The sequence below is a fragment of the Phaethon lepturus genome, unplaced genomic scaffold (assembly GCF_000687285.1).
Source record: "Phaethon lepturus isolate BGI_N335 unplaced genomic scaffold, ASM68728v1 scaffold20982, whole genome shotgun sequence".
NCBI classification, from domain to species: Eukaryota; Metazoa; Chordata; class Aves; order Phaethontiformes; family Phaethontidae; genus Phaethon; species Phaethon lepturus.
The window spans coordinates 9,264-20,818 of NW_010524322.1; the positions used below are offsets into that span (position 1 = coordinate 9,264).

The 11,555-nt window shown below is 36.8% G+C and overlaps 1 protein-coding gene across 1 annotated transcript in view; it reads left to right on the forward strand.

The window, feature by feature from the left end:
- PIBF1 (progesterone immunomodulatory binding factor 1) overlaps nt 1-10,430 on the forward strand; it is a gene marked incomplete at its 3' end in the record, with an annotated part of 18,949 nt that extends 8,519 nt beyond the window's left edge. Inside the window, exons 4-6 of the mRNA XM_010282420.1 lie at nt 508-627; nt 8,208-8,341; nt 10,322-10,430. Coding sequence (XP_010280722.1) covers nt 508-627; nt 8,208-8,341; nt 10,322-10,430 — 363 coding nt within the window. The remainder of the gene's footprint in view (nt 1-507; nt 628-8,207; nt 8,342-10,321) is intronic.
- Nucleotides 10,431-11,555: the final 1,125 nt, after the last annotated feature.

Sequence of the window (11,555 nt, forward strand, 5' to 3'; positions counted from 1 at the left end):
CGAGGGTGTCACACTTCTTCCTGGTTATGTGCTGTTCCCGCTTCCTGTGCTTGCTGTTGCAGTTTTCTTGGTGCAGATTCAGCACACTGAACTGGCACAAAACAAAGCTAATCTCTCTCCATTTCTATACACCCCATAAAAATTTATATTGGCTTCGGGTAAGTTAGCGAGTTAAGTTGGTTTGTTGCTAAATAGGCTTTTTTTTTTCTTTTTACACTGTTAATCAAATAGGTTGTAGAGTTGGCACAAGTAAGAAGGTGGGACCATGTGGTCCATTAGCAGCTGTATTTCTTAATTGGGCAGACTAACTGGGAGCTGCTTTAGTTGAACAGAGCACTGTCTTTGCTTTAATATCCCCTGCCCCTAACCAGGTTCCTGATACGCACTAGAAATCATTTGGTGAATTATTGCCATAGAATATTGAGCTGATTTGTGTTTGGGATTGTAGTTTTGTGATTGCAGTTTTGCTAGTTGCGATTGTGAAGGATATATATCTTGTTTTTCTAGATCCGATTCTATGAAGTAGTCCATTCCTTGAAACAAGAGCTAAGTGAGCTACAGATGAAAAAGGAGAGCCTAACAGAAGAAATAAGCGGGTACAAATCCCAGCTTAAGTGTCTGACAGAGGTCTGTCCACCTTAATTATCTCAATAAAGAAACTGTGGAAATATATATATTTTGCAAAAAAATAATTCTCCAAATCATTATTCATGTATAAGATATAAAAGCTTTTTTGCCATGTAAAAATTACTGGGGATTGGAGGGGGCAGGGAGGGGGAGGCAAAGGGGAAACATGTTATATATGTCCTTGCATAAGAGCTAATTTTACGTTATGGATAACCTGCAAGATTTGCTCATGAGACTGTTCAGGATAGACTCTTACAAGCTATGTTGTGCTTTCTGAGGGCAAGGTTGAGGCAGGGAAGCTGAGACAGGAGATCCATCCAGCACTAGTTGAAGACACAATGATGGCTCAATGTATAGTTTTTGAGATGGTGATGTCTTGGTAGTAATTTGCTTCACCTTTTGTTTTCATCATATAAAAGTACATTTTTTAAGAATTATTTGCAGTTGCATCTTCTGTTATGCTTTTCAACTTTTATATTATAATTTTTATATTTATATCTATACTAAAGAAAAAGATAATTTGATTTCAGGTAAGGTATAAATGCCAGAAGCAGAGAAACAAATTTGCTAAATAAATTTAATTTTTATTTTCAAAGAGTGAAAGGAGTTGAAACAGTATAAGGAGAATGTTGTTTTTAAGGTATTTATGAATATTTATAGTATTAGTATGTATACAGCTAGGATGATTTGTCTTTTAGCTTAGTTCTGCATAAATCTGGAGCTGCATTAAGACAGTTTCAGCTACCCAGAGTACATTTAGGCAAGTCATGGCTAGCAGGGACTTAAATGCCACTGTCATTTTACTACTTCTGAAATTATTCTTTAGTTACCACCTTTTTTTTTTTCCTCAAAATTTGCTTACGGAATAATCAGGTGTAAAGAGATCTTAATTATACAGGATTATCTTGTGAAATTAATATTATTTTTGTTTTTCTTTTATTGACTATTTTTTCTAATTAAATCTAAAATTTGTGCATTTATGTGCTTCAGCATTATTTTGTGTCATCATCTCTGGTCATAATTGAAGTTAAATTAATCCTGTTAGCTTTGATTTACATGGACATTTTCCTTTATTGTACATTTAATGTGCTCTGATTTAATAAAATTCAACCGGGGGATTTTAGCCTTCTGAGATTTGACTGACATCTGTGTTAATTTTTGCTGCAGCAGTTTAATGGGGTAGATAACGGTAATTAAAGTTGTGCTGGAAACAATTTTTTGGGTACATTGACCTGTCTTTAATATAGAAATGTCTGTTTTTCTTTTTTTTTTTTTTTACCACATGGTGGCAGTATCCACCTTTCCCACTGATTTATTTTCCAAAGTTTGAAGTTTACTGTGCTTTTCTTTTGATGCTCAGAGAAAGCACTAGAATGTTGCTTGTGTTGAACTGAGGTAGTTCTTTGAATGCTTATACCCTGTTTGCATAATCATGCTTAAAATGAGAGACAGTTAGTGAAAATGAATACCTCGTTTAAAAGAAAATAAAATCAGGGAAGGGATCCAGATATTGAAATGTCACAAGAAGAAAAGGCTTGAAGTTGTTAATAAAAAATATTCCTTAGGATTCTCAGGTTTCAGATAAGAAAAGACACAAAGAACCCAAACCCAAGTTTTCACCCTTATCTGTTATGCATAGAGATGACCTGTTTCGGATTTTTAGTGAAACGTGACCTGATATGAGGTATTTTATAGATGGAGAGACTTAAGAGTCTCCTGTATTTTGCTTCTGGCAAGTTCAGATTTGACCTGTTGTTAATGAGTGTCACTGTAACAAGGTACCTCAGGCTGCTTCTGATAATAAGGTAAGAGGAGCGTCATCAATACGTGAGGGTACTTTAGCATCTCTAATGTATGTAGTACACTAAAGCTAACATACGTCAGCATCTTTTGCAGCTTACAGAGAAGTGATTTCAAGGTGTACTGTTGGGGTAACTTACTTATTTGAACTCCTCCGATAAGGTCAAGCTTTGTTGCAAGAAAACTTATCAGTAGGAAATAAAGCATGGTTTCATTCAGAGTCTTACTTAAGCCCTTATACTCTTCTTTCACTGTTTTTGTAGTATTTGAATCATTCTTTATTTCCAGCTACATGAAACATAGTTGCTCAAGTTCCCTGCTTGTTATTTAATAACCTATACTCTTCAAATCCTTCCTCTTGTTTCCCATCCAATACTCCTTAAATTTTAAGTTTTCTCCAACACTTGCAATATTTCTGTTCTCTACATAGTTCATCAACAAAGTGTCTCTTCTGGGTTCTATAGGAAACTACTAATACAGACTTTTGAAATACAGTCATCACTGAAGACAATCTTTCTTTTATTTTTTTTTTTCCTTCTGTAAGAATAAACCACTTCCTACAATAAGCGTTCCTTTTTTTCTACTATTGCAAATAATTAAGGCTCTTCCTAATGAATTTCAACATGGTGGTTTTTTCTCTTTATGGAACATGGAAATGAACTAAAATATATACTTATCCCAAATCTTTCTCTTAACTACTAATGGCTTGGGGGAGGAGGATTTTGCTGGCTTTTCTTGTTGTTCATGGCTAACAGACTAGATTTGAGTAAGTTTTATACCTGTAGCTCTTCACCCAGGAAAAAAAAGTAATGAGAAATAAGAGAGAACTATGTATAGACTCATAGGAAAGTCTATCGAGCCAACAAACAATTGAAAAAGTTTGAAGGAAAATCCAAACTTCTCTAATGTGTTAAGCCAGGTCTAGGAAAATTTAAATATTAAATAAAATGAATTCATCACTCAAGACAACCATTGCTTAACATCAGCTGTGTTATTTTGTTACAGGATGGCTGCAGTGAGTACAGTGGCCTGGTCTTGTGGCCTGTCAGCCAACTGAGTTTATAAGCGTCCAGCTGTACCAGCTAGGAAGCTTGATTCTGTAAAAATTGACTTGTCAGTGTAGCCTTGTAGAAACTGGTTCTCTAAGACTTGACAAATCCACATGTTCTTTATCTCTAGGCAATTCATTAATTCATTTATATTAGAAAAACTTAATTCTAGCTTCAGAGCACAAGACATCTTTCAAATGTTTGTCACCTGTATTTGTACTCTAGGTGTATGAAAATACATTTTGTTTGTTCAGACGGTTCTAAGCATGTATCAGCCTCTGTTAGCACTCTAATTCTTAATTTGCTGAGGAGTATGACCGCTAAAACTCTACAACTTTCTAACAAAGTTCTCTTGTTGATTGTCTGTTGCTGCTCTGAGTTAGCACTTAATCAAAGCCTGCTGAATCTGTAAGGCAGACCCACTAGGCTAGGGAACTGCTTCTGACAACTGGTAGCAAAGAACAGCGCATGAAGACTCATGTCTAGGACTGGAACGTAATCTGATAAACACAGCTAGTGTCAAAATATCTTTGTCACAGACAAAGATCTTTCTGTTTTTTAAGTGGTCAATATAAATGGTTCTGCAGTACTACCACTAAGTTACTGGGTCTCTGTACACAATTGTTGCATCTGTGGTTTAGAACAGTGCGGTTCCTCTGATTCTAGGTGCAGCAGCCACAGTCTGGGGGCAGGCAGTGGAACTGATAAAAGCGATATTCTTGTATTTCAGTGCTGACTGATCTGTTACTAAATGTATAGTACAGGCTCATTTCAGTCCTTCTTTCACAGTGCTCAGTACTTCAAGTACAAATAATGCTGGCACCACCACCTTTGGAGGTACAGATATAGAAGAAAGTCTAGCTGTAGTGTTGAATTACCAGGAGCTTCCCAGAAACAAAACCAGCTTCTGATGTGTGTGTTCCCTCGCTTAACATCAGTGCACTATTTTCAGAGTTGTTTGCTTCCAAAGTGGTTAGAACCTTCCCTCAAACAGATGTAATTTACTACTCGCGTGTTTCTCTCAGGGCTGTGAGAGAGTCTGAGAAAGAAATTCTGCTGTTCTTTGTAGCTCTAGAAGATTAAGTATTGCTTTCTTCTTCTGGCTATGAGTTTCTTGGCAATGTTTTCATGGAATTTGGTCTTGATGCAGTTTTGTCAGGGCTTCCTTTCTTTAGTTTTTTTTTTCTGTAAAGTTGCCTTTAGGACTTGCCATCAAATTTATAATATGACAGTTATCTAAAAGCTATGGTTAGCCTAAAGACAAAGCTGGATGTATGTAGGACAAAGATCTCTTCTAAGACCTTGTCTCTGAATTGGGATTAGTAGCTGTCAGGTTTTGCTAAACAAACCTAACAATTTTCTCTGTGATAATGTTTAACAGCTGGAGGAATAACGTTTCTCTAGTCTTCAAAGAAAGAACTAAGCTATTGCACTCAAATGATCAGTAGGCACTAGAGGTATCTGAATGTTGTAAAATTGAGGCTACTGTTGTTACTGCAGGAGGACTGCCTTTCCTAAGATTTCTTCTGAAGTTTGCACATCCGCAATTAAAGCCTGCACCCTAGAACCCTTCCCCAGTACCCTGACGTCAGTTCTTTCAAGCAGTGCTTTGATTACTTTGTCTTCATATCTGTCTCTAGAAAGGACAGATGAGGCCTCAGTCTTAGGTGAGATATGTGCTTTCTTTCCTTCATTATTAATATTTATCCTGTTCAGGAACAAAGCTGCAAAAAGAAATATTCTACCAATAACTATGATCTTGGGGCAGCTGTTTAACATTTCCAAGACTCAAGGAAACTTACATATCTATGAAAGTTCTCTTTTTAATTGAATGTCTTTCTACCTTTCTTGATATATAGCTATGGCTCATATAGACTGCTAGTCGTTGTTCAGGAGGACCAAATAGCTTAATTCTAGTGTCTAATGCAATGATATCAAGGATCCTTTTCACCTGAGACTATTTCACTGAAGATTCTCATCAGCTCAGATCCAGAGAGGAAGAGCTTTTCATTCCCCAACTTTCTTTTGCAATAGAGGCACTTACACCAAAGCTTTTTTCTTACCTTTCTTGAAGAGCTTCCCTGTTTTGGAAGTAGCTCAACATTTTTGTTTGTAATTTTTAGTGGCAGATACTGTCCCATCTACAATCCTTGGCAGATTACCAATTTCATATTGCCATACTAGAAGAGATGTCTTATTCATCCAGTTATACATAACTTATTCCTGACATTTGGGCAGTTGTATTCAAATAAATAATGTATTGACCAATAATTTTTGAATGCATACTATGTAAACAGATTGAAGCAAAATGTCATCTTTACTAAAGTAGCAGCACCTCATCCAAATAACTTGAAGGAATTGGTTTTCACATCACAATAGATTACTAGCTTTACATTTACCTAGGGTCTTAGGTACCTTACGATATGAACAGAAAGTTTTGGCTTGTGTAAATGATCCTTCAAAGATGAAGTTCTTTGAAATAAGCTTTTTAAAAGCAGGATCACTTTCTTCCACAGGCTTATCTGCAGACAGTGTGAAGAAGTCATGCTACTTCTGCTTGATTGGCTGATGAATCTTTTCCTTCCATTTCTGTTGTTTATCTTCTTATCCCTGAAGGCTTTTTGAAAGATCAACTAATCCTTACCATGTATTACATGTCACTAACTTTGTTCAAAAAGTATGTCACCCAGCTTTTGTACCTGAAATTTAGATAAGTGTTCATTTCAGTGACTGCTATAAGCTGCTATTCATTCCAGATGGAGGATAACAATGAAGTTTAATGTCATAAAACTGAGGTCTGTGATTAGATCTATAGTTTCTCTACCAGTTTGAGTTTTAAATGGTGCAGATCAGGCAGGTTCAGAATCTTCTTGATTGAAACATCCATCTGTTGACAGTGTTTGTAAACCAAATGGAAGCAGTTCTTAGTATAGGGGCTGCTTTACATGCTATGTAGAAACCACCTGTACTGGTTAATACTGGGTCTCTTGGACAGCTCTGTTAACAATTTCTTTAGGCCATGTTTGCCTACCTATCTCACATAGGACAGGTTTGTTTGTTTTAACCACCTCATGTGTCTGAGTTGCTACTCTCTGCATTAGCAAAAATTAGTAAAAAGCTGAAGAAAAGCCATGCATTGTTGGCAGGATCATTGCAGTCATGTTCCATGTGAGGAAGTACTGTTTGTCCTTTAAATTTTTAAGGTTTGTGGACTTGCTTAAGTTATTTTTATTTTTTGGTGTTATTTCCAGGACCTCATTTCTATCCTTGAAAGTGCTCTGTGTCTTGATGCTTTTAAAAGCCCCCTTTTTGCTTCAACAGGACAAAGCTGTTCATCAAGACTTCCAAGCTATCTCTTGAAGATAAATTGAAAGATAAAGCTGTTCCACTGCAGAGATCTTAAAATCAGTTCAGGGTATATGGACATTATTACAAACTAAATTAACTTCATCACATGCAAAGGAAAGGTTATTCTTCCTAAGCACAGGCAGGTTGATTGTATGTCTTTAAGATGTATTGCTATAGAAGTCCAGAAGCTTGTGTATCTGCTACCTGGAGATATGCATACCATATAGGGAGATTGTGTGTTAGCCTATAGACTGTTTATTAGCTTGCCTTGCCCCAGTTTTTCTGTGATTAAAATACAACTTTGACACCTAAAAGATTAGTTAGTTGGAAAACAGTGGCCTGTGCAGTAGAATTAGTATTTCTTCAAGAATTATAGTAAATGTTTAAAAAACAAACAAAACTAAACCCCTTTAATTACTTGTTCAACAGTTTGATACTTTAAGTATGTCTTAGTATCACTTTTCAAAAGAAGAATTTGACTTTCCTCCTCTTTCCTGGAGTTAACATATTGTTACATGACATTAACAACTGATTTGTTAAAATTCAAAACCTAGTTTAGGTCTTAGGTGTTAGAAGGAACTAATCTTATAGATATTTAACTGTTCTGTTAGTTGGTGCTTTAGAGCTGTTTATGACAAATTTGTCCAAAGGTTAACCAATTTAATTTTATACTTTTGGTAGTTGTCTTCTGGCTGCTAAATGTGTAGTACTGTAGGAGCTTCAGTAGCCCACTCTGTGAAGCGCGTATGAGTTCCAGCATGGTATTAGCAGCAGAATGGCACAGAATATCCACGGAGGAATTGTATTCAAACTTAATCTTTCAATTTGCACTTAAAAGTTAAGTGCCCTTACCACCATTTCCTATTGCAGGATGAGTCATGTTTGCACTGTATAACAGGGTACTTGCACCTCTATGTTACATATTTGAAACTCTAGCTAACTTGTAGACAGCACCTTTAAAAACATCTGACAGAGGCCTTACCATTATGATAATGCCATCTTTATAAATGATGACATGTTAATTGGTTTAAGAAAGTGTCCTATAGTGTTAATTTGTTTACTGTATATCCATTAATCAGGGTAAACATAAAAATAAGCTGTATATACCAATATGTTAGGATGAATAACAATCGTGTGTTTAGGTGATGGGCTCCTAATGATATGCCATCACGAAAATTTTCTCCGTATTGGGATTTTGTGACCGTGAGTTGAGTATCAGTATTGCTGGTTACTTTGTGATGTATGCTAAATTTCAGAAGGGTGAGAAAAATGAAAACAATACCATTGGAATGTTCATAAGTGGTCTTCACAAAACTTAGTTGGTGGTTGATTTGAGTAAATATCAGTGTAGCTGTGATCATTTCAAAATGTCTTACCTTCTAGAACTATGAAGAAGAGAGGAGGAATCGGTCAGAACTTGAGGTTAGATGCCAGCGTTTGACACTGGAACTGGCTGATACCAAGCAGATGATTCAGCGAGCTGATTACAGACAAGAGAACTATGATAAAGTGAAATGGTAGGTATCTTTATAGTCCTACTGACATACAAATGTTAATAGGTAAACTTCAATCTTGATTGACTAGAGGTTTTCATTAGCACACCACAGATACTTTTCCTAACCTCAATCCACTAGTGGTTCAATTATGTCCTGTAGTATACTGTAGGCATAAAATGAACAACATTTTGAAAGCCGATGCATCGAATTATCTTCCTAAAAGTTTATATTTAGGGATTTACTGTGTTTTCAGAAGAGCCTACCAGTCTCATTGCAACTAAGGAAGTGGGAGCTGTTGATGCCAACCATCTTGGAACAAGTACTGGTTTTTCCTTAGTTTAAAAGGCCCTGTACTCTACTGTGTGGTGTGTACACAGTGAATTAAGAGGGTAGGACCTTGGGAATTAATATTTAACAACTTAAGATATCCTTGTAACCATGAATTTGAAAGGGCTTTTATAGAACTCTTTGTCAGAGAATCATAGGATTACCTTAGTGAATTGGTTTAACTGCAGGAAGTTCCAGTGTCTCTTTTCATTTTTTTAAATACAGATTTTTGAGTTCTACCCTATGGTTTGAATGCCCATCTCATAAACAACAATTGCAAAATAGTGAAAATGGACCTCTTAGAAGTACAGTCATAGGCATATACTTCACAGTTCAGTTCCCAAGTGGCTTTTTTAATGTGCTTGCAAGAAATCTGGCCTTTGTCACATTTGTTGGGGAATGGATTAAAAGGTGGGGATTATGAATAGAAAACACCCTGTCAGGTCCTTAGTTGTTCATACTGAATGAACTCAGGCACAGTCACTGACACAAATGACTTTGCCACTAAGTCATTTGAAGGAGAGTCTGTCTTCTGAGTTCACAGCTATATGCACTAAAACAACCCTGGAATCTACCTGGAAGCTTGTTGCAAATTGGGTGGATTGGTGCTATTGTTTGCTTCCCACGCGAAACTACATCTTAATAAGTGGATTGTAATAACTTTCATGTGAATGGCCCCGGTGTTTAACAGTGTACATTTTAAATAGTCTTGAGTTGAAGAAGGCATGAATGAATGTGCTGAATCCATATTTGAGTGGGTTTTATTCATCAGGTAGGCACAGATGAAGGGGAGGGGAGAGCACTGTTTGTGTGACTGCATGAGCATTGCAGAAGTTAATCACTTTGAGGCTCATTTCTGCCTTTAAAAATGTAATGTCAAATCTTCTAGTTCTGGTGTACAACAGGTTATCTCAGTTTTAAAGGTATGCTGTGCTTAACATAAAACTGGTTAGCTTTTTTCCAAACTGCAAGCTCATACTGGCTCATTCATTTTGCTGTTCTGACAGGATCACATCAAGTGGGGAGACATAGAGCTGCTTCTTTGTGCTTATGGAAAGCTCTCTTATTCAGGATGCCAGTATAATCTTTGCAGCTGTGTCACGTATATTTTAAACATGAGAAGAGTAGTACAACACCCTCTGGTATCAAGGGACTGTATCCAAGGGAGAGTAGCAACTGAGAACAAGTATACATTGCTTTCTGTTTGATTAGGATGATGGGAATGAAGTTGCTTTAGTTGTTCATCCAGCTTCAATGCCTGCAAAAGATTCAAGAGAATGTCATGGGAAATAGCATCAAAAGCTTGATAAAGCTAAAAGGATCTACAAGTGTACTTACAGCTCATTGCTAAGAGGAGAAATTTATATCCCAAAGTTACACTAAAGAAGAATAAGCAGAAGAGGATGAATAATTTAGGATAGGAATTCAGCATTATTGTATTATAATTTAGGACTATTTTTTAAATACTTAGAAACAAAGAAAATTCTTCCATATAATAAGATACCGTTGCAGGTATTAATAACTAAAAAAGATAAGATAATCGCTAATTGCCCTATGGGTGACTGGTTGGAAGAAGTCAGTGTCATGAACTGAAAGAAGACTGAGAAATTACAAATGCACAGGAATCTTGTTCATTACTATTATGCATCTAATAGTTTCACTTTATTTTAACAGTGAACGTGATATATTTGAACATGAATTGTCAGAACTCAGAAGAAAATATGAAATATTAGAGGTGTCACACAAAGCGCAAGCTGAAGAAAGAAATGACTTATCAAAAGAGGTAAAGAAAAAATTTTATTTCAGTAATTGTCTATTTCTTCACCTAAGGAATTTGATTCTTTGTCTAATCAAGTCTGTCAGTATCACCTGTAGGATCATGGAATAATTTAGATTAGAATGATGCTCAGGAGACCAGCTGTTCCAACCCTCCCATGCAGTGCAGAGCCAACTTAGGTCAGGTTGCTTAGGGCTTTGTCAAATATTGAATATCTCCAAGGATGGAGATTCCACAGCCTTTCTGGACAATCTGTTCCAGTGTTTATCCACGCTCTTTATGAAAAAGGTTTTGTAAAAATCTAATCAGAGTTGTTGCAGCTTTTTTTTCCTGCTGCCTCTTGTCCTGTCCCTGTGTACTTCCAAGAGTCTGGTTCTTTCTATGCATTCCAGTTGGACAGTTGAAGTTAACAATAACACTTTGCCCATGCAGATTTCTCTTCTGAAGGCTGAAAAAACTCCCACATTTCTTTCAACACCTCGTACACCATATGCTGCAGTCCATGACCATCTTGGTAGAGCTCTTCTGGTCTTGTGCCAGTATGTTAATGTATGTCTTTATGAGGAACTCAGAATGGGACATGGCACACCAAATTATAGAATCATTTAGGTTGGAAAAGACCTTTAAGATCATAAAGTCCAACAGTTAACCTAGCACTGCCAAGTCCATAGATTTTTTTTTAAGACTTGCTTTTAAATGGGGTTTTAAAAAATCATGTAGGTCTGAACAGCCTTTCTCTAGAAAGTGCTTGCAAACACTGACTCTTGTAGCTAAGGTTTCTATTTCTAGAAAACCGCTGTGAAATCTTTCTCTGTCATAATGATGTAGGGGCACTTTTACAGAGCTGCCTCCATTTGAGGAACCTAGAAAGAGACATAATGTAGCTTGCCTCTACCACAGTTTGGGATACTGTGCAAGCCTGCTTTACTGTCCTCTGGATATCAGAGGTGTCTGTCTCTTGCACTTTGATAGCAGCTAAAGAGAAATTCTGTGAATCTTACTTTGCCTTTTGTGGTCTGTTGACCCTGGCTGGATGCCAGGTGCCCCCCAAAGCCGCTCTGTCACTCCCCATCCTCAGCTGGACAGGGGAGAGAAAATGAAACGAAAGGCTTGTGGGTCGAGATAAGGACA